The sequence below is a fragment of the Amblyomma maculatum genome, chromosome 5, assembly GCF_055883805.1.
Source record: "Amblyomma maculatum isolate TAMU_Amacu chromosome 5, ASM5588380v1, whole genome shotgun sequence".
Lineage (NCBI taxonomy): Eukaryota > Metazoa > Arthropoda > Arachnida > Ixodida > Ixodidae > Amblyomma > Amblyomma maculatum.
In genome coordinates, this window is record NC_139348.1 from 56,273,073 (window position 1) to 56,296,597 (window position 23,525).

Below are 23,525 nucleotides of genomic sequence, written 5' to 3' on the forward strand. Positions count from 1 at the left end.
GGGGGTGGTCGTTTGGTGCCCAGCGGTCGCCGGTTCAAACTAGAGAAAGGATCGGAGTCAGACGTAACAAACAAAACGCAATTTATGCACAGCAAGAGACGATACAAAGGAATACACAAGATCACTTGAAATACATAGACGAGAGGTTCACAGAATACAAACGCTAAGCATGCAATTACACAGGTATCCAATAACGTAGAGGCTTTACAACAGATGAAACACGAGAGAGTACATAAACAAACACCAAATTGTTCACCGGGCACTGTTGCAGTCCGACGCCTCAAGAGTCACGATGTGGCCGCCATACGAGACGAGCGCCGCTCCCTTGAAAGTCCGTGGGCTTGCCAGCAGCGGGTGATCCCCGGGAGTCCACCGAAGCACAGGCGAATACGTCGCAAAACACGGACGAACTGACTGACTGACTGACTCATCAAACGGCGCGGTCTCTTTAAATAGGGCGCGCCGCGTCTGTTTGTTAGCACGCGTCAAAGCTAGCGCGCACACATACATAGCTTCGCTGGTTATAGCTCCCTCTTCTCCTCCCGTCGAGCCGCGCGTCGTCATTGGCTAGGTCCCATAGAAGATGCTCGATTTTTCTGGCGCATTCCAGGCCGATGAACCACCGTCTTCCCTGGGCAAGGGGAAAGAGGGTGACAACAACGCGTACAAAGCTACGCGCTCTCCCGCGCGGGGAAGGGGGCTTTGCTCTCCATGCCTTCCACGCGACGCCGTGCGGGCCTCGCGCCGTGCCGGCTTGATGAAAATGGGCGCCGATTTCGTGACATCCGCACAATCGGTATTTCAACGAGTGCTGGATACAGTACTGGCTGGCTTGAAATGACAAACTTGTCTGGTGTACTTAGACAAACTTATCGTCTCTTCGATCTTTGAAGATCATCCGATAAAACTTCGAACAGTACTAGAAGCAATCAAGTTGTCAGGTTTAAAGTTGCAAGCAGAGAAGTGTCACTTCGCCTACGAAGAGATGCTGTTCCTGGGTCATATCACCAGCAAGGAGGGAGTTTGCCCCGACTCACACAAAACCTCGGCGATCCCAAAGTTTCCGCAGTGCAGGGACAAGAAAGCTGTGAGCCGCTTCCTCAGCCTGTACGCGTATTACCGACAAATCGTCAAGGGCTTTTCGCGTTCGTCGAACCTTTGACGCCGATTACAAAGGCAGATGTGTCATTTCAATGGCAGGCGTTGCAAACGGAAGCCTGCGAGGAACTCTAGTGCCGCCTAAAGTCTCCTCCTGTACTAGGCACTGTGATGAGAACGCGGAGACTAAGGTACCGTCTTTGCCAAAAGTAACCAGGCTGCTCCGAAGGCTGCCGGAGCAAGCGCGCGGCCGTGTGGCGGCGTTGCGCTCTCTGTGGCTTATCGGTGCTAGTCAGCTCGCTCCGAGGGTACAACAGCTGACGTAACTTCGCACCCTCACCCTCGCCCGTTGGATGATAAAAACTAGGCGCTTATGATGTGCGGGCTGCGGTTTCACGCGTGGGAAGCCTGGTTGTGCCCAGCGAGGGCGCTCAGTACAGCGACGCGGCTATTTGCTCTTCTCGGCAACTACACTGAAGCAGATATAAGTCGCGTTTCTCGCTATATAGTTATGCGTGCTTGTTTTCTGTAATCCGCAGTTGAAACGCACCAGCATGATTCCGCTTTCCTGCGTGTTTGATGCGCCTGCACATTAAAGAATGATAACGCACCTCGAAATTTCAATATGCTTTCTCTGAGGTGCCTTGAGTACTGCCACTTTACGGGCCGTGACTCCAGTACAGTGATATAGGAAAGCTTGTGAAACCTCTCAAGCCGTCTTATATCCCTTTTAGGCATGACAAATTGTGTTATCCCTTTGAGGAGACTGTGTATAAGTTCAATGATTGATTCTAACAAATTTTTCCATTTGCTTGTGGGTAAGTTTTCGTTTAAGTAACGAATTATGAAACCCTCCTCACGCTTAGCTATTAAATGCACAAGATTACTTTCTCGTTCGTGGAACCCTTATTTCAGGGCAACGCTGTCTGGCAAACATAGTACATATTCGTCTTAGAAACGAACATCTAGAGCTCATAGTGTCTACTATCCCCTGCTTTTCCACAGTTGCCGAGAAGAGCGATAGCCCCGTCGCAATACTGAGCGCCCTCGCTGGGCGCAACCAGCTTCCCACTGAAACCGCAGCCCGCACATCATACGCGCCTAGTTCTTATCATCCAACGGGCGAGAGTGAGGGTGCGAAGTTACGTCAGCTGTTATACCCTCGGAGCTGACGAGCACCGATAAGCCACAGCGAGCGCGACGCCGCCACACGGCCGCGCACTTGCTCCGGCAGCCTTCGGAGCAGCCTGGTTACTTTTGGCAAAGACGGTACATACTTGCGTGAGCAGTCTGGGCCTAGGCGCCGTTTTCATTCAGAGGAATGCGGGACAGGAGCAGAGAATCTCGTACGCTAGCAGGTCCCTCTCGAAAGCTGAAGCCAATAACTCGAAGACCAAGAAGGAGTGTCTCACGATCATCTGGGCGCTTCAAAGTTCCGTCTGTATCAATGTGGCCGACCATTCAATGTTGTAAGCGATCACCATGCGCTCTGCTGGCTGGCAAGTTTAAAAGCCCCTCCGGCTGCCTTGCCCAATGGAGCTTACGACTTGAAGAATTTAACGTAACCATAGTTTATCAGCCGGCCCGTAAGCATTTCGATGCAGACTGCTAATCTCGCGGTCCCGTCGACGCTCCCCCGAAAGACAATGACGACGATTCCTTTTTGGGACCCGTTACGCGCCAGCAGTTTTGCGCACCAGCAGCGCTCGGACCCGGACTTGAAAGACCTAGACGATTACTTGAATGGAAAAGCCGCTTCATGTCCTGCTTTGTTTATTCCTGCTTCATTTATCATCGTTCGCGTTAAGCAATGTCGTCCTCGTGAAGAAATTCGCACCTAAAAAAACGGTACAGCTTCATCGTGTGCCTAAAAACCTTCAGAAGGAAATTCTGCATGTGTTGCACTATGGGCCCACAACAGGCCATCTCGGGTTTGCGCGCACATTGAATCGAAACCAGGAGAAGTACTACTAGCCGCGGCTGCCTGCCGTCAATGCCCACTACGTGAAAATGTGCCATGAGTGCCAACGACGCAAGACGCCGCCGATAAGACTAGCTGAACTACTGAACCCGATACTGCCCGTAACTGTGCCTTTTCAACAAATTGGGATGCATCTCCTCGACCCCTTTCCATCTTCATCTACGAGTAACAAGTAGACAATCGTGGTCACCGACTACCTTACCCGCTACGCCGAAGCAAAAGCACTACCCAATAGCACCGCTGCAGAAGTCGCCAAATTTTTTTCGAACAAATTCTCCTGCGGCACGACGGGCCACAAGTACTCATCACGGACAGGGAAACGACATTTACTGCAGAGTTCTTCCTGGAATACAGTCATACAAGCCGTCGCCGAACAACTACGCACATCCCCATACTAAATAATTTACCAAGCGAGCACCCGAACAAAACGATCGCGGACATAATCGCCACGTACGTTAACGCCGAACACAAGACCTGGGACACCATCTTGCCGCACGTGACTTTCGCTTATAACACGGCCTTCCAGGAGACAATCAGAGCAAGCCCATTCATGCTTTCGTACTGCAGGGAGCCCACGATGAAGCTCGACGATGCTGCCGCACGTGACAGACGACAACCGCGACGTCGCCGCCTACCTGCAGAGTGCAGAAGCCCGACGACTCACCCGGCTGCAGAAGAAAGATCAGCAACACACTGAAGTCCGGCGGTAAATCTTGCGTCGACGCGACGTGGAGTATAGGCCGGGAGACGAAGTGTGGGTATAAATGCCGATACGCCGCGGCGGACTGAGTGAAAAGCTCTTGCGGTGGTACTTCGTCCTATACAATGTCCTTTGGCATATCGAACCGCTTAACTAATAAGTCATCCCCGACGGCACGACTACGTCTCAGAGGTGCAGGACGCGCCTATAAATCGTTCACGTTGTGCGCCTAAAGCCTTATTATGCGCGCTAAAGGCCCTGGCTACCTAAATTTCTTTTATTTTGTTTACTTTTTGTGTGTTCTGTAAGCATCGAGGCGATGCCCTTCTGAAAGGGCAGCAATGCTGCGAATCATTATAATCTTTGTTCTTTTTAGACATCCGCCGGCGTGCGGTCTCATCACTGTGAATCTACCGTGCGGATCGATTCTTTATTGTTTGTTTATTCATGCCTATTGCACGTGACGATGCTGTATCATTTTCTTTGTTGCGCAAGATGCCTCGAGCTGTAACGAAGATTCCAGCCAGTCTCGCTACTTTCTACAAAGTTCCAGGTTATGCAAGTCACCGGTTGCGGTTTTATCTACACGTTTCTTCGTCGCCTATAAATTCAGCGTTGACTGCTGCGACAGGCTTTTTTAATTCGAAGACCGCCGAACAACCTTGTTGATATCGCCGTCGCCAATGCACCATTTCGGAAATCGCAGCGCCGCGAAAAAACCTAGCGGGCGCGCGACGCATTATGGGAAAAGTGAGCGAACGCCGACCGACCGCCCGTCTTTCCTGCCTCCTGCGTTCGCATAGCTGCGGTGTGTGTGTGTACGTGCTTCGATTGCTTTAAGATTTCGTGTATTTTTTGGTGGTGGGCGGTTGCAGGTGCGTTATATAAAGTGTTACGTGCCTGTGGGTTACTTAGTGGCCGCTGCCACTACTGCGCGCGATGTCGTCGAAGTGCCGAGGCGGTGGTCAGACTTGTTGTGTGCCTGGCTGCGACAACAACACGCTGAAAGACAAGAACGTTTCATTTCACGCGTTCCCTGCAAATGAAAAAGAAAAAAAGGAGTGGGTGAGAAGAATCAACCGCCAGGGAAGTGCTGGTCGCTTCTCTTTGTGGCAACCTTCTAAGCACCACCGGATCTGCGGAGCTCACTTCAACGCAAGTGGACGCCGTGGCTATATGGACCGGTTGCCGACAATTTTCCCTCATAAAGTCATCAGTCAACTATCTCCTTCCTTTAATACCGGTAAATATATATATTCAGGCGGTTATCGCATATTATCATTACTGCCAAATCTCTTCCAGTCGCGAAACGCAAGAAGACGAGCTCCCAAACTGCCTCTGCCAGCCCTGTGCTCGTCCTGAACGAGTTGGAGATCGGCTACGTAGTTGACGTGCCCCAATGCGATCAACGTAAGAGACGCTTTAACTGTGCCATCTTTTTTCTGAGGCTTCGATTTTGTGTGTTCGCATTTTCATCAAAGCGTTTGTACGCAGAGAGCGACGTAGTTTCCCAGGAGCCCACCCAGCTGACCTTCGGTGCACCGGCTTCGTCTCGCACGGAAACAGGTTAGTGATGGTTCAAAATTCTCACTTTCTCCATTCCACTATGAAAACTTATTTTTCGCATTTAACGGACCCCTATCGCGCCCACTCATTGTGAGGTCCACGGGTGCTGTGGCGACCGGTATATTAATAAATGGACCAAACTTTTTTCCCGCGAAGCCAGTTTTTCGCAAGCTTTTGCAGCTAGCCATGGGAAGTCTACATGTTATGAGTTGCATAACCTCATGTATTCTGTGACATGTCATCAGTGATTTGTACCGTGCATGTGTTATTACTTCAGCGAGTTTTCTGATAAACGCGGTACCTCTTCCACCAGTGCACGCATTGTGAAACTTACCCATTTCATTTCTTTCACCGCGACATTATTCCCTTCACCACAGCTTGTAAAAATGACACAAAAGTCAGGCTATCCAAATGCATATACAGTGTAGATTTGGCTGATGTGCTGGGTGCATGAAACCTATGGTTCCATGCTGGTTGGTAAGCTGCTTGCACAGGTGGATCAGTGGAGTGAAAGAGAGTTGGGCTCTATGGCTTTGTCATCCTAGTTCTTTGTTGTCTGTATATCAGTGTAAGCTGAGAGCAAGGGTTCAGAACACACATTGTGGGCTGAAGTGACTATTTCAAGCCCTGAAATCTGTATTAAAGCACGGCCTAACTGTTCGCAAATCAATAAACAGTTTTTATTTTCTAGGTGCCGAGCATTCATACTCCATGGGGCCTCCAGACACAGCATCTGCTGCCGCACTAAGGAAAGTCAACCACCTTCTCGAAGTATGTGGAAAACTGGAGCATGAAAATAACTTGCTTCGAAAAGAGAAATCTGTGCTCCAGAAAACGGTTGAGGATCTGGAGGCTCAGTTGCACCATGTGAAAGTTGAGGCGCTTAAAGAGAAGCTAAAAACAAAAAACCTTGTCTCAAAAGTTCACGGTTTTGTTTCAGATCAAAAGCGACTAGTGTTTTATACAGGGTTTAACTCCTTTGAAAAATTTGATGCGTTTCTGGAACATGTTGAAGGCATGTACCAGACACTGAAAACAGGTGCTGGCAGGCCACCAGCACTGAAAATGAAAGAACAGGTCATTGCAGTGCTTTGCAGGCTCCGGGTTGGGTTACTGGAGCAGGATTTGGCATATCGCCTGAAAGTGTCTGTGTCAACCGTGAGTGCAATGTTCACATTTTGGGTAAATTTTTTGTTTGAAATGTTAATCCAGATACCAATGTGGCCATCCCGTAACACAGTGGACATGTTCATGCCAGACAATTTTAAAGAATTGTACCCATCGACACGCATTGTACTGGACTGCACAGAAATTTTTATCGAGAACCCGTCTGATTACAGTACGCAAAGCGACACTTTCAGCTCGTACAAAGGACACAACACTGCAAAAGGACTCATTGGCATCACTCCAAACGGCTTCGTTTCTTTCGTGTCAAATCTTGCACCTGGGAGACTTTCCGATCGAGAAATCACGAGACACAGTGGCCTCTATGAGTTGCTCGAGGAAGGGGACAGCGTAATGGCGGATAGAGGATTCCTCATTGAAGATGACCTCCGTCAGCTTGGAGTCGAATTAAACATGCCACCTATGTTGAATGGCCGCTCGCAGTTGTCACTGGCAGATGAGATAGCAACACGGCAGATAGCGAGTTTGCGAATTCATGTTGAGCGTGTCATCAGGGAAGTTAAAAACTTCAGAATACTCCGTGCTGTCTTTCCTAATGTTATGGCAGAGAAGCTGAACAAGATATGGAAAATTTGTTGTTATCTCAATAATTTCATGCATGAGCCCATTCTAAACCGATGAGCGATGGTAGTGTTCTTAATGTTTTGTATGTTATGCATGATCTACTGTAATGCAGGGGTGCTCAAACTCTTTAGCCTTCTCATTTGAAGACCAAATCATTTCGCTAAAATGCAGTCGGCTTCTAACATGTTTCATTTGTGTTCTGGCCAGCTTTGGTCACGGAGCCTGTCTTGAAAATATTTGTTTTATGGGGGATTAACGTCCGAAAGCGACTCAGGCTATGAGAGACGCCGTAGTGAAGGGCTCAGGAAATTTCGATCACCTGAGGTTCTTTAACGTGCACTGACATCGCACTGTACACTGGCCTCTAAAATTTTGCCTCCATCGAAATTCGACCGCTGCGGCTGAGGCTTGAAAAGGTGCTGGCCGACATATGTAAAAGGGGTATGCAAGCTGCGCAGCACATGAACAAGTACTTAAATTCTGTTATGACTGACTGTATAGTGAGATAGCTGTAAGCAGCTACAGCATTAGTCCCAAAATAACTGGCTAAAGTGGATGAAGACATGCATGAACATAGGTGCTTGGGGATTCTAGGAACTGTTCCAAGAACCCCTAGAGTTCCCCAAAATGCAGTTTGAGAATCCCTGCTGCAGTGCAAGGCATCGAACTTGCACTGAATTACACTATTTCATGTACAGCAGACTAGAGGAGCCTTTCTTTCTCTGCTGAAGTAAATCTGAAGTCAATGTACAGGCTATATAGAGCTGCAACGCCTTATTTCTCTGTCGGTGTTGTGCAAATGATTTGAGCATAGATTGTGGCAGTACTATATCCAAGTCATGACTGGAAACGAAATCACCAGTCTCATTGCTGATCTACACAGACAAGATGGAAAGTTGGTGTTTGCAGCCATTGTCTTTTCTACGACAGATTGTATTTCCTAACTTTTTGGAATGAAATCTGTAAAGTGAATTTCACTTTGTCATTTTTACATGTGTTAGTGATGTACTCATTTTAAAAAAAAGTGATATGTATTGTATATATGTGTACTGTATATGTAAAAAATTTGTACATGTATGCGAGTATTTCATGGCACTGAAATTTGAAAGCTTTATTACCAACTCTCATGTAATGTCTTGCATGGAATCCTTCAGAAAGAACTTATATCAGCTACAATACCCGAGATGCGACAGATTTGAGCTTGTCGTCAAAGAAGTGCGAGCTCAGTGCTACTCGAAACTTGTGCATTAACCCCTCAAAGCAGAGATTAAGTATGCTGAATCTGCACCTTGGGCACTGTCTATGACGGCACATTGATTTACTGTAAAGCATAAGCCTTCATTGGTTCACTTCACATATGTTACAAGTCGTACCGAGTGCAAGAGTATCTACAATACGGACAACACACTTGTCACTTTGCAAAGATTTTGCTTGCAACTTTCATTGCGGTTTCCTTACAGAGACCAATGTGAAGTATGTAGCTGCCCATGTGCTTGTGACTGTAGCTGTGTTCCTAGTGACTGGAAGGTGGGCAAGGTGGTTCCCCTGCACAAGTCTGGGGACAAACATTCTCCTAATAACTACCGACCCATTTCACTTACTAGCATCCCATGTAAGATCATGGAACATGTCATCTGCTCTCATCTCGCCAATTTTCTTGAATCAAATTCGTTCTTCAGTCATTCCCACCACGGGTTTCGTAAAACATTCTCATGCGAGACTCAGCTTCTATGCTTGTCACAAGACCTTCATTTCATTCTTGACCGGGGTTCCATAGCAGGCTGTATATTCCTCGATTTCTCCAAAGCTTTCGATAAAGTTTCTCACCAATTACTACTTTTCAAATTAAGTAACCTCAAACTCGACCCTAGCATCGTTTCGTGGCTTGAGTCTTTCCTCACTAACCGTTCTCAATACGTGACAGCAAATAAATGGAACTCTCGTTCCTCTCCAGTGGGCGCAGGCATTCCCCAGGGCTCCGTACCAGGGCCCCTACTTTTTCTAATTTATATTAATGATTTGCCTAACACCATTGCTTCTTCTGTGTGTCTCTTTGCTGACGATTGTGTAATTTACCGTGAAATTAACAGTGACTCTGACATTTCTGTTCTTCAGTCTGATATTAACCAAGTTTCAGAGTGGTGTAAATTATGGCACATGAAGCTTAACATTAACAAGTGCAAACATATGCGTATTTCTCGTCGTAACAATGAAGTAGCTAATTACAACCTCAATAATACTCCTCTTGAAACTGTGTCTTCGTATAGATACCTTGGTGTGCACATAACTTCTAATCTTTCTTGGAATCTGCATGTGGAATCTATTACTAACAATGCTAACCGCATGTTGGGGTACCTGCGCCGAAACTTTAACCTTTCTTTTAGTTCAATAAAACTGCTTCTTTATAAAACCCTTGTTCGTCCCCTGGCCTTGCATCTCTAGAATCTGAAATCGAATCTGTTCAAAACCGCGCGTCACGTTTTATACTTTCCAACTATAACCGTAACTCCAGTGTTACCGTTATGAAAACAACATTATCATTGCCACCGCTTTCACTACGCAGAAATATTTCCCGCTTATGTCTATTTCACAAAATCTATTACCACAATCCTGCCCTTAAGAGCCGGCTACTAACTACCCCCACATATGTTTCAGGTCGCATTGATCATCTTCACAAAGTAGGTGTTCCGTCATGTCGTACTAAACACACCTCTTGTTCTTTCGTTCCAAACACTTCTGTCAGTTGGAACCACCTTCCTGGGCACATTGCTGATATTACGGACCCAAATTCTTTTAAGACTGCCGTATGTAATCTATATTTATAAATGGTAGTCAAATGTTTTTGTTCGTTTTCGGTGACATTGTTGACTGTCGGAAATGATTTTTTTTTGTCTCACCTGCTTTTCTCTTTTTTTTTCCGCCAATACTTTTTTTTTTTGATCACTTTTCGCCGTGTTATTGTTTCTCCTATGATGCTTTATGCTGCACTGTACCCTGTACCAATGTATCTTTCCCACTCCCCTCTTTAATGCCTTCGGGCCCTGAGGGTATATGAATAAATAAATAAATAAATAAAAGGCTTTCTTACAAAGAAAGGCTCTTGTATTGCACAGCTCACTTAAACATCTTGTGCCAATATATTTTAAGAGCATAACACAAAAGCATGCTAAGCAATGCATCTCTATGTATAAGCACGTTGCAGAAAAATTTTTTTAATACAGTCTTGTTCAAACATAAGTGTAACGAAATAAATAACTTCAATTATCAAAATCTCAAGCAACTCCGTTGGTGTGAAAAAATGAACAAAACATTGCAATGCGTGACATTATGCAAGAGGTATTTGTGTTCTTAACAATTAGTAGTTAGGCTTTCCTACTAGCCTCACTACGGTGCTGAGCTCTGGTTTGGTTTGAGAGGTTATTGGGTTATGCCATGATCATTCTTTTTGGTGCTTTGAATTCCCTACAATTAGATGGTGGGTCAATGAAATTGGTTCAAAAGTGTAGTGGAGTCCATTAATCACAGAAGAGGATGCACAGCTAAATGACAGTTTGGAGAACAAGAGTGCATGCATCTTCCAGGATACTGCTTCCATTTTGAATGTAAAATTTTAGATGCAGCACCTACCGAGCACTCGCTTGTAATTTGGCTACTTTTATGCGCACATGGGAGTTTTTTTCCTACCTATTACGTTTAAAAAACAAAATGTTGCTTTGAATCAAGAATATATAGTATGTAATGTGGCAGTCTTACAAAATACAATAACAAAAAAGAAGTACGCAAAACTGTCTTGACGCCTTAAGTGCAGAAATGAAGAAAGCCAAGCAACCAATATGAGCATATAAACTGTGCACCTCCCAAAGAACGTATTTCTGCAAGGAAGAAAGAAGGACTTTCATATGTTTCTGAAGTGCTGGTTCCAAATGAGCAATAATGATGAAGCAAAAACAAACTGTTAAATTAATGATCTCAATACACTCATTTTGCATCGAATGAAGTGCTGGTTCCAAATGAGCAATAATGATGAAGCAAAAACAAACTGTTAAATTAATGATCTCAATACACTCATTTTGCATCGAAGCATATACATCAGCTTGCAAGTACATAGTAAAACCTTGCACAAGAATTACCTTTCTTACGGCAACAAGTCATCCTAAAAAGTACAAATACTACGCCAGACACAAAATCAAAATGTTCACAGATTTCGCTTGCACAGCAATGATTGCAGTACACAAGCAAGAACTTGCACACAACTCTCAATCACAGCTACACAGCAAGTAGACATACTGAACCTGTGTATGCCAACTAGCAACTAACCGCCGCATTTGCAAATTCTTCTTTGATTTTATATAGAAGATGAAAGTAACCATGAGAAAACATGGTGTGAACAGAATTAAACATCATATTTCAAATATAAATGACTATCATCAAGTCGGTAGTTTGCCCAAATTAACCACACGCGAACCTGCTAGACAGCAACACATCAATCAGTGCGTGTGTCCTGACATCCAGAAAGTGTAGCAGGAAGGATTTAACATGCAGGCACATGAACTTCATAGGATCAGGTAGCAGAACCTATACAGAGTCACACTCATGAATTCTAGCTCGTACAAATGACAAGAAAAAAAGCGTCGGGGACACCAAAACAAATGAAGCATAGGACGACTCGCACCAAAACGCAGACAGACAAGATGCGTCTACCTCCACAGTAGAGGGACACATTGTTTGGCAGTGGTTTTGACACTCGCATTTCTAGACGTTAAATCCAAAGCCTCGACAGCTTTCCCTTCTTTCTATTTAGGTTTTCAGTACAAGGGGAGAAGGATGCCGCCAATAGAAAGTAACAAAAAAAAAAGGTAAAGGAAGCACAGGGTCAGTGTAAACATGGTTCAGCAGTCCAAATCTCAGTCCTCCTTTCTTTAGACACAGCAGCACACAAAGTGAGAAACGATTTTTACATTCCATACTTCCGCTATGGGCACACAGTTGTCAAGGGCTCCAGACCAGATGAAACCATGTGAAGCCTATTATCACGCACAAAACTTTTTACATACAAGCATTTCTGCACCTTGCCTTGATCAAGATGTATCAAAGCGCCTGTGTACCAAATCAATTGATCTGTCTTCAGCAGAAGGACCCCACATCTTCCGAATCAAAGTGGCCGATCTGTTCATTAGAAGTTGCCGTTTTGTCTTTATTAGGCATGACACGAGACCACCAAGGAATGTCATCTCCGTCCGCAAAGAGTTAAGCATCCACCACGATGGCTCTGCGACTATGGAATTTGGCTGCTTGACCCAATGTCATGGGATGAAATCACAGACATGAAAGTCCCATTTTGGTGGAGGCAAAATATAATGTGCACATTAAAAATCCACGATGGTCAAAGCTGTTTGGGAGCCCTCCATCCCCATGTCCCTCGTTGCCTACAGGATGTTAAACCAGAAAAACGTAGGCTCGACTCAAAACATAGCAATGATGTGTGTCGAACCAAATCAGCTTTCACAATGTGATGACTGGATGAAGTAAAAAATAGAGCATTTAGAATTTAACTCACTACTACTTGAAGGCATTTCAGACAATGCTGAGTTCAGCTTCTCCTTACCCTTACAAGTGAGGTTGATAAAACAATTACCAAACTGTCAAGCTACAAGAGAAAATTGCGTGCAGTGAAAATGAATTAAATTCCAGATGTCGCATGAAACCTTGGCAAAACAGATGGAGAAGCTACAACGACTGTAAGGAAGGTGCGTGATGTTGCTACGCAGTGGCTACATTCTTTTCTTAGGAGTTTACCCGACAGACCAACAGACTTAATGAGCATTGATACCAAGACAAAACAGATGAACACAAACCTTAACCTCATCAGGCTGCACAGTGTTTCTCCTTCATCAAACCTGACTTTCAACTTTAAAGGTCGCACTGCTCCTATTGGCTAAACCTAAGCGCTTTCTTTTTATTACAAAATTATCGATGAGGAGTGATGCTCTGGTATTCAAAACACATTTGAAATGTGAAAATGCTCCTTCATAGTTAGGTTAGGTTAGCAAATGGAGGTGGGAAAATCAAGTGGCAGGAAACGACAGTGGACAAGGAATCCAAAAAATACCTTTCCTCTGTCTGCCAAGAGAGCACGACTTTCTTATCGACAAGCAACACGAGAAAAAAAGTTGGTTCAAAAAAAAAATTCAGGCAAAGGACAAGGGAAAAATCACAAGGAAGGTAGCCGACAAATGTAGAGACAGGAACTTGGAGGACAAGGCAGCAAGACGTGTGGTGCTTGACATTTACTTTTTACACACAGATTAGTGGCACACACATTTAAATGGGTTGTGGCACAACGTGCACATCGCCATAACGATATTACGCAGAAAAACACTTTCTTCATGGAAAAAAATGCAATACAAGATATTTAAGAAACAAATATACATAAGTATGAACACATGCCAAAGCATGTTACGAGTCCGAGCATCTTTGTCCTGCAGACCAATGTAACATAAAATAAGTCATTGAAATTCACACACAAGCACAGTGCTCTTGGTAGTTCTTGTGACATTCCAGGAGACGTGGCAGCATTTTGGAAATCCAAAGCGAGCTGTCAAAAGTGATCCTCTGAAGAGTGCAGTCTGTGCCATTATCAACCACAAAATCACACCAGGAGAGTCCAGTCAAAGCCATTTGCCCCTGGACCTGGTAAAAGTACTTGTGCGTTGGTTTAAGAACTCCATTCTTCAGGTAGGGTGCCGTATTCACAGCATTTTCTAATTCCTCACCCCGTTCCTTGGCAGCTGAGAGGGTCTTAACTTCAAGGAGACCAAAATCTCCTCCCTGCTCTACAACACGGTCAGGCGTTGCACCAAGAACAGGGACACCAGGGTTGACGCACAACCCACAACAGTAAATCCTAACTGGGACCTTTTTCTTGTCTATGTAACGCTGCACGGCTGCATCTTCATTCCTTAAACCATCAGCCATGTATTTGGTCTGCATCTGGCTAGACCCGAACAACCTCTTAAAAAACTTCTCATCAGCTGGCTTCTTCCGTGACACCACATCTCCAAAGTGTGAAGCAGTCAGGCGCTTGGATCTCTCGAAGCTCCATGTTGTAGAGCCGCTCTGCATCCTAGTCGCTTGCTCAAGGGCCCATGAGTCTTCTAAAGTAAGCTCACAGGAGCCGAACGTGTACCCAGCTGGCACATGCTCAACCCACAGGGCTTGCACCGGCAACCTGATTGGCATCTGGCTGAGAGCCTCCTCCTGACGTGTTCTTTTCACTTGTACGGGCTGAAAGTGGTTGTCCTCCAGCGTCTTGCATAGCATGGCGTTTGGAATATTTTTCTGTGTCTGATACATTCTCTTAATATGGTCTTCTGTTACTGTCAGAGAAACTGTGGTTTCTTGAGTTGCATACCTGCCAGCTTTCATTGGCATATGTTTCACAAAACGCAGTTTTGAGAACTCGCGTGTGTGCACGTTGGCCTTCTTTGCCCCAGTACCCCATGCTCTGGGTTTGTCTGTACACGACTGTGTGTCTTGCACGTAGGCTGCCCCAGAGCGCTTCAGGTCTAATACAAACCATAGAATTGCTACTACATGTTTACAAACACCTGCAGCTCCAGCCCGGCAGTTGCAGGTTCCTTCGTCCACAGTTCCATTTGACGAGAGCACAGCAGCAGTGTTATATAATTTTGCCAAAGAGAATGATGCCTCCACTGTTGCTTTAAGAAAAGTGGATCTGTCAGCCTTGCAAATAAGAACATTGTGCACCTTCTCTGCTTTGAACATCCTGTATCCGCTTACAGTATGCTTCTGAGCACCACGTGAATTCTGATGTGCCAAGATTCCTTGCTCTGAGAACCCATCTGGAACGTCTTTTAACTGTTTTGTCCATGGCCCTTTCGGTAGCCTTGCTTGGAGAGGAAGTGCATTATGAATGGCTTGCAGTGGTACCTGCAACATGGGTATAAGCAAGTGTCAAAATGTTTTCTTTGGCACTCCACATATAAACAGAGCATGGAAGCATACACAGCTGATCATGGCATCACCAATGCGATCTTGAAATAAAGTATTCATTCATTGTGTCTTGGTTACTTGTGGCAAGCATGCTTGAAAAGCAACGCTGAACCCATTTCATTTACTACGCGCGGTCGTGAAGAATGTTGCACAAGGACGGCCTCGGTAAACCACCAGCTAACTAAAACTCCGAGGCCGCCCAAGTACAAGGTACTGGCGCGTCCATGTTTTTCACGTTAGCAAAATATCCGCCGCAGTTTTTTTCGACCGCGTTCGCGTTACTTGTAGCCACCGAGGCACGTTCATATTTTGGCTGCGCCTATCTGCACTCCACGGTAGTAACAAATGGACACCGCGACCGAGATAGTACGAGCCGTCAAACTCGTTGAATATGGCACAGACAGCAACTACTATTTGTATCGCAAAAATATGCTCAGCTACACACAATGTAACAGTGCTTGTTGGTTCTGCTTCGCACTTGCTGCGTGCTATTCGAACAACACTATAGGCAAGAAAATGCGCTCGCACAAGCTAAGCACCAACTCAACTACTACTTTCTTCCAAGATGTACTCATTGAACGAATGCGCTGTCCGTTTCTTTCGACGATATACTTGTTTCAGACTCGTCCGTAGACTAAATAGCACGCTATAACCAAAAGATTGAATGGGCAGTGCGCGATAACGACGTATTTTGCTAAAATATAGCGCGTACATTCTCACAAGACTATGTCGCACTGTTGCAACAAACATGAATGCGTACGCTACGTACTACGCCTGCCGCCGGGACAGCCGCAGAAACTTTGAAGGTTCGCGACGGGCGACCAGTAAATAAATGCACTGTTAGCGCGCGCTTACCAGCAAAACACGCCTGCTAGCCGTAGGATCGCGCTCGTGCCTTCTGAAGCATAGCTAAAACTATACACTGGCACATGTGCGCGCTTCACGAGCGCTCACGTGCGAAAATACTCGCTTCGCGCTCGTAGCGTCGGCTGCAAAACCACAAAAAAAGTTGTACGGCAATGCAAAGATCACTTGCGCGGCGCAAGCATGCTACAAAAGCATTGCTAGCATCCCAAAAAAAAGTTTTGTTTACCTGCTTTTGCGCGACGTCCATGTCGAACCACTCCTGCGCCGGATCCTGCCCGGCAAGCCACGCTCACAATTCCCAGCCTGCTTTGCGGCGGTCGCGTAGGGGGCGCGCGCAACTTTCCGAAATGGTCCATTGCTTAGTTCTTTTGCGGTCGCAAGCCAGCCCATTAAAGCGTTGATCTCAGTGATTACGCCTGTCTACTCATTTGTGCTCACGGCGCAGTCACCACCACGGACATTATGGTTACCGCCAAAGCACGGTTACAACAAATGACAGTGTGAACGCAACATTACGCAGTTTTCCTGCCGTGTCTAACTGTTTTCTATATGATGCGCCGTCCAAACCAATATATCTTTCATCAACAAAGGAAGGCCCGCTGCGCACTCTGTGGACACGGTGGTAGACTTCTAAGCCGAGGATTTATTTCAACTGCGGCATCGACAGCCGCATTTTGATGGTGTCGAAATGCTAGGCCGCCCGGTACTGTACCATATCCTCGCACGACAAGAAAAGATTTTCTTTAGGTTAGCACGACGTCTCTAATCCTCTCTATATACAGTAAACCTCATAGCCTAATTGTATATGCGACATTTAATGCCATAACCGTACGCATCCGCTAAACTCGCTCACTAGTCTCCCGGTTATGCATCTATTAATGCCGAGTTCTTGAAAGATACATATGCCTGCAGTTCTGCAATACTAACCAGAATTTTTCAGCAATCACTTGATACCTCAACATTGCCCATACAATAGAAAATTGGGAAGGTTGTTCCATTGCACATATCAGGTAGTAGAACCTCACCTGCGAGTTATCGTCCCATCTCTTTCACCAGTAAATGCTGCAAATTATTGGAACACATAACTTTAACACAGCCTGTCAATTTTCTCGAGGCTAATTCCTTCTGCCCCTCCACACAACATGGTTTTCGAAAATCACATTCATGTGATACCCGGCTTGCCTGCTTCACTAACAAACTTCATGTTATCTTAGACAAAGCATCAGAGGCTGATTTGATTTTTTTTATTTCTCAAAAGCTTTCGACAAGGTATGTCGCCGTCTATTACTTTTTAAACTAAATCAGCTGAACATTGATCATAACATTCTTAAATGGATCGAATGCTTCCTTCTTAACCGATCACAATTTGTTTGCGCTAACAATTATAATTCACATTTCAGTGATGTTTATTCGGGCGTGCTTGAATGGTCAGTCATTGGACCGCTTTTGTTTCTCATTTACATTAATATACTTCCTTCCAAAATAGCATCTAGCATCCAGCTATTCGCGAACGATTGTGTCGTTTTCCGTGAACTAAAATGACCTGACGATACTAACCTTCTTCAGATGGATCTTTCACGCATTTCTTCTTGGTGCAACGATTGGCGCATGGACCTAAACATTGGCAAATGCGAAGTTATGAGAGTGTCCCGACACGCTAGCACCTCTCCAGATACTGCCTAAATAAGGTATGGCAGCCACCATCTTTCGCCGCGGCGCCACACCAACATGGCTCTTCCTCGAACATGTTAAAACACGCTTTGGCAGGCGAGCGCGATGGACAGTTGGAAAGCTTGCGGCGAAAGAAGGTGGCTGCCATTACTTACCTCCACGGCGTTTCGCACCGACTGTACAAACGTGCGGCAAGATACGACGTTGATGGTGTATTTACAGCGAAAAACAAGATAGGAGGTTTGTGCGCCAGAGTTAGAAAGGGGTCGACAATGTAGCTCGTGATAGTTTTCGGTGCACAGTACCACATAAGAAAAGGTTCACCACGTGCAGAAAGAAATCGCATTCTGCTCAATTGTAGGGTGTTAGTACGGGCAGACAGGCAGATGGCTAAATGTGCGCCTGACGGAGCACTTAATTCTCTAGGAGGGAAGGCGAATTCTAATCTGGCGCTACATGTGCGATCCCGGGAGTGTAAATTGGAGTATGACCCATCTCATTGTACGCCTAATTTCTGTAATACGGGTGTAGAAATGGTAAACAACTCTGTCGAGAGTTGGTTGAGGCATATTACATTTATGAGGCTGAGGACAAGTGCGTGTCTAAGGGATCGGTTAACCTTCATTTTAAGGAATTCGCTCTATTGGAAAAGTAGTTAGTTGGGCTTTGACTTTGAATTTTCTTTGTCTTCTCAATTTCCTGCCATTTCACCGGTTGGGTTGTGCGCGCGGTTTTCAGAACGAGTCTTCGTTGTCTTCTTTCCTTCAATATTTATCCAGTTGTTAGCCCAGCCTTGTCCTAATCTCTTTTTCCCTGTGTCTCGTTCTTTGTTTGGTTTAAAATGAACCGTTACTAACTCGCCCAGTCGTTAACCTTGTTGAAGTTATTTCTCATTTTCCTCATTTCATATCTCAAAAACAGGCGCCTTCGAATTTCGCACTGGTTGGTGATGAACCCGTAGGGCGGGTACATAAAATACTGCTTGAGCAATGTTAGGTTTTCAGGACCGCTTTTGCTTTGACGCCAGCGCTGCTTCCGTGGTTTGTTTTAGAAGAGACACATTAATAGCATTTCGCAATTTATTTAAGTGCATCTGGTTATCCTTGACACCTGACCGATATTACAATCAAAAACTGAAATCGATTAAGAACTTTAAAAAGCTTTTGCTTACGTGCATGCCTATGGGCGCTTTAGCATACACCTAAAACAGCACAAATCAGGAATAGCGGCGTAGCTGCCCCACACACTGCCACAGGTTGGTGTTTGGCTGTATGTCTAGGCTGAAAAAATGAGCAGAGGTCCAGCTTTGTGCCGCAGCACTGAATTTCTATAGTGTGGGCGCGAGCGCGAGTCGCCTTCTTGCAAGCTGCGTTCTAGTGCACGCGCATAGCACATATGTTTGGCTAAATCCGTCCTCAGTAAGAATTCTGATCTGCGTCATACGAAGAAAACATGAAAGTTTAAGCTAATATGCTAGGCCACAATAAAACCAACAACGGTTCGCACCGAGCATATCTTGATTGCCCACGACATTCTTCGTCAGTTTTTTTGCACTTGGGGTTTTTATTCTCAATGTATTTTATGGTATGTTACCGCGTCGATGCTAAAGAAACCTAGCTGCAGTATATGTTACACAATGCAGCCGCGCAGAAATATTATGCTACCGTCTGGTCTTCGTAAAATTCTAATGACATTAATGCAGGAGACAGCATTAAATCTGTTGAAGAGGAAAGCGCACTTTGAACGGGCAGTTTTTTGCCTTATTGAAGAAAGATCAAGCAATTTAAGTAGTTCACTCATGTTTTTCTAATCAGGTTTTAAATGTAAATATATAGAATTTTTATATTCATATTTGGTGCACGTTGGGCTCTGTTTAGTTCAATTGGAAGAGTCGGGTTTGATCTTTACCGCGGCGGTGAGGTGCGCAGAAAACGCGAAAAAATGGCTAAATAATCCCGGTAATCCAAAAACGGTGGAGCACTCCAATATAGCATTCTAGGTAGCTATGCTATTTTCGGAAATTATTTTAGACCGAACGCTACTCTGAACCCATCCGGGTTGCAGTGAGCCTAATTTTGCTACAATGAACTGCGAAAACACTACAGAATTTATATCTGGCATGCCACTCGTGTCTCTGTTCAGGTATTGCCTAATCTGGCAAAATCAATGTACACCTTTGCTAGTCAGTTCTACTGCTAATTACTGCTGCTCCACCCAGCGCAATGCATTGCTTCTACAAGTTTAATATATACCATCGCTTAGGTTTCTTAATTAAAGCGCGTATGCTATTTAAATGGCTTACTGGCTTGCATATTTCGGTTCTGTTAATGTCTGTCTGTGTCTAAATCAGTGTAATGGGTGTAACACTCGCATGAGTGTCTGGCAAAATTTTTAACAGTATTCAAACGACATTAAAGTTTTATTCTCAGGCGTTTTGCGAACCAGCTGATATTAGCGCTTTTGATAAATTCTCAACGATATTTATTTGCACGAAGAAAGATGTGGCCATAACAACATGGATCGTTAGCCTGCCTACACACAGTTATTTATAGTGATTTCGCAGCGCGTAATTCATATGTCATTTTAATGTCCTAAACCTTGATTGGAGAACATCATAAATCTCCTGCGGTAATAAGTAATAGCAACACAATAACATTTGTAATTATAACCCGACTTTACATGCGAAACTGAAATTGAGCTTTTTGTGTAGCGTTCGGCGAAACTCCATGCACATTGATAGGTGAACAATGCTAAGAGCAGTGCCGACGTCATATTGCTAGTGTTGATGTGCATACATTATTGGTGTCATAGCGCTTGCAAGTGCTATATTTGACCAGCCTAATTATCCCTTCAATGCCCATCGCAAACCATTCAATGTCTTCTTTCTTGTGGGAGTTAAAATCTCAATGTTGGACTCGGCGTGGCCTAAAAAATGCCATTATATCATGAATCATGCAGTTCGCAAGCCTGGAAGGTTTCTTGAGGTAGTGCAGCGGTACTCTGGCCCCGCCTTTTAAAAATATGGAGGGGAAGGCGTCATACACTTTCAGTTAAAGTTGCTTAAGTGCGGCAGTTTTCTTCGCTATGAAGCACTGTCTCACATATTACAAGGCAGTATGTCCTCGATGGAAGGGCCAAAACATTTCCCTGTCTGACCTCATTAAACTCTAAATTCCGCCTTACACAGCGCATGCTTCTCAAGATCTTGACGTACAAACAATTACTTTGGGAAAGTGCGGCACTATAGTATATCTAGCCCTTGACGCAGCGCAGCGCGAACGCGTGCAAAACGATTCGAGGAATTCGCGGAAAAAATAATAACAATATTTGGTTTACAAGAAAGAGAAGGCGCAGTATCTGTCTCACTACTTCTAGGGACACCTGACCCGCCCCGTTAAGGAATGGAGGAAGGTGGGAGTGAAGCCTGAAAGATAAAAAGGAAATCTTTTCGTGCGTTGTTTTCACTTAAGCCTCCTTCCTTTTCATAGAGTTTCTCAATTATTCGTTTTATTTTTATCCAAACATAGCAATCGGCCATGAGTACATTTGTCGATTATTGAAAAACGAACATTTATTAGACAGATAGCCACATTTACTCACACTAGCTCTTTCAAATTCGGAGTGAACCGACGACGCGCACATTCTCGCTAGATCCTACCTATATTATAGTAGTGACAACGACGGCGGTTGTAGATATATTTCGCTGCAAGTCGGCTGAAGGCAGTGCCCCTTCATAGACTTCGGCGCTATACGCGCTCGCCACCTTCGGATATTCGTGCCCTCACAATTTTCACGTATGAGAACACAATTATGGCATTAAAAAGCGCATATTGTAAGCCCTCAACGGATCACCTTTCATTTGTACATATCATGGTCTTCTTGTTCTTCATGTACATACCAGCATCATCATCACATCGTCCCGCGGTGCCGGCTCCGGCACGCGCTTCGGGTTTGTCCATCGCAATAAACGCCAGACACGGCATCCCTTGCCTTGCCGTCTCGATCATGCCGTCTCGACCTGGCCTTTTTCCACAATATATGTGTGAAGCTTTGAGATGTTTCTCGGAAAACAGTATTCGGGAAACAGTAAATGTACGCAAGCATGCAATAAATTACGAACAGTTCAAATAAATGTTTTTGCAACCTTTAACAATACTCCTTTCAATACAGTGGCTAAATATTGACACGCTGCATTCTTTATTTTCCCTCTGTGCTGATCGCGAGCGTGTGCCTCCTCGAGGCGAAGAAACCGACGTTCGTCTCCTCGAGGCGAAGGAACTGAAGTTCTTCTGTCGAAGCGATCCTGCTAGTTTCCTGCCGCACTGTGACTTCTGTTACTCCTGTGTCCCGCGGTGACTTCTGATCAGAGACTTCACACCGTGACATCTGGTGGAGCTGCTGGGTAACGCAACCCATGCTCCGAACACCTCCAACCAGCCGACACTCCAGCCCTCAAGGATATCCTACCATCGTGATTACGCCTACCCATCAGGGTAGCCGACGGCTTCGAGGGCTTGATCCTGAATTCGCGCCTCTACAATTTTCTCGTACTGCGAGGCCGCCACCATCTTCTCCAGCACCACCTTCGGAGACAACACAACCACCCGTAATGACGCAGGTAGACACCACTGCCCCCTCCTTCGTGCTGCAGCAGCCGCGGGAGATACCCATCTTCCAAGCCTTTCCCGGCGACGACCCGGAAGACTGGCTAGATAAATTTGAGCGAGTAGCCCAGTAAAATCGCTGGGGCGACGACCAGAAACTGCAGCATGTATTTTTTTCGCTCGGCGGTTCAGCTCGTACATGGTTTGAAAATAATGAGACTACTATCACAACGTGGAGTTCCTTCAAGGACCAGTTCTTTCAAGCTTTGACCACCGTTTTTCGGAAAGAACGCGCCGAGCTGCTCCTAAAGACGAGAGTTCAGCTCCCTAACGAGAGCGTCCTCGTTTACTTCGAGGACATGACGAGGCTATTCCGTCGCGCTGATCCAAACATGTCCGAAGAAAAAAAACTTCGCTATCTCATGAAGGGAATTAAGGAACAGATCTTCGTTGGATTAGTGCGGTGTCCCCCCAGGACCATCGGGGAATTTGTATCCGAGGCCACTACCATTGAGAGGGCTCTAGAGATGCGATCTAAGCACTACGAGCGGCCGTCCATCCCTATTGCTGCCGCCATCGCGGACACTGGTAGCACTGACGTGCTCCGTGAGACCATACGGGCCATCGTACGCGAGGAGCTGCAAAGACTATTTTCGACGGCAGCACCCCCTCAAGTATCCAGCCTTTCTCAGATGGTTCGGGAAGAGGTCAACCAGGCACTCAACCCACCCGAGCCACTCCCGACAATGCCACCACAGCAGGCCATAACCTACGCCGCAGTCACTCGTCGTGCCTGTCCACCTCCCAGTCAGCACCAAGCAGCCCCTGCATACACTCGTCAAGCACATCCCGCTCGAATTTCTCAGGTGCGGCCAAGCAAAAGCGACGTCTGGCGCACTCGCGATAATCGCCCGCTGTGCTTCCACTGTGGCGAAGCTGGTCACCTGTTCCGCGATTGCTATTACCGATGAATGGGTCTGCCGGGATTTAGCGCCGACGCGCGAAAGCCGCAGCGTGGTGAACGACCCCCTGCCATTGACGCGTACTTGGCTGAATCATCCGGAACGCCCTATGACTACTCGCGGTCGCCTTCACCGCGCCAATACTCCTCGCAGACACGTGGTAATTCCGGCCTGACGCGGGTCCGCTCCCCTAGCCCCCATCGGGAAAACTAGACGCGGCAACCTTTGGAGGGAAGGTTGCTCATCGACGAAATTCTCAAGCTCCTCCACCGCTGCAACCGGATGGCCACTCCGTTTCACGACGACACGACGTG

At 45.8% G+C, this 23,525-nt stretch overlaps 3 protein-coding genes across 3 annotated transcripts in view; 2 read left to right on the forward strand and 1 right to left on the reverse strand.

Annotated features, from left to right (window-relative positions):
* LOC146188355 (cell-death-related nuclease 7-like) overlaps positions 1-23,525 on the forward strand; it is a 105,251-nt gene that overhangs the window by 72,571 nt on the left and 9,155 nt on the right. The window lies entirely within an intron of this gene.
* LOC146188357 (uncharacterized) lies at positions 4,473-9,504 on the forward strand. The gene is made up of 4 exons (XM_084603747.1): positions 4,473-5,022; positions 5,082-5,189; positions 5,274-5,345; positions 6,037-9,504. Exons 1-4 carry the CDS (start codon positions 4,719-4,721, stop codon positions 7,149-7,151), a joined length of 1,599 nt encoding a protein of 532 aa, XP_084459873.1. The 5' UTR covers positions 4,473-4,718; the 3' UTR covers positions 7,152-9,504.
* Positions 11,818-16,328, reverse strand: LOC146188358 (uncharacterized). Its single transcript, XM_084603748.1, has 2 exons — positions 16,201-16,328; positions 11,818-15,044 (listed from the first exon to the last, which is right to left on the reverse strand). The coding sequence occupies exons 1-2, from the start codon at positions 16,219-16,221 to the stop codon at positions 13,611-13,613; spliced, it is 1,455 nt and encodes a 484-aa protein (XP_084459874.1). The 5' UTR covers positions 16,222-16,328; the 3' UTR covers positions 11,818-13,610.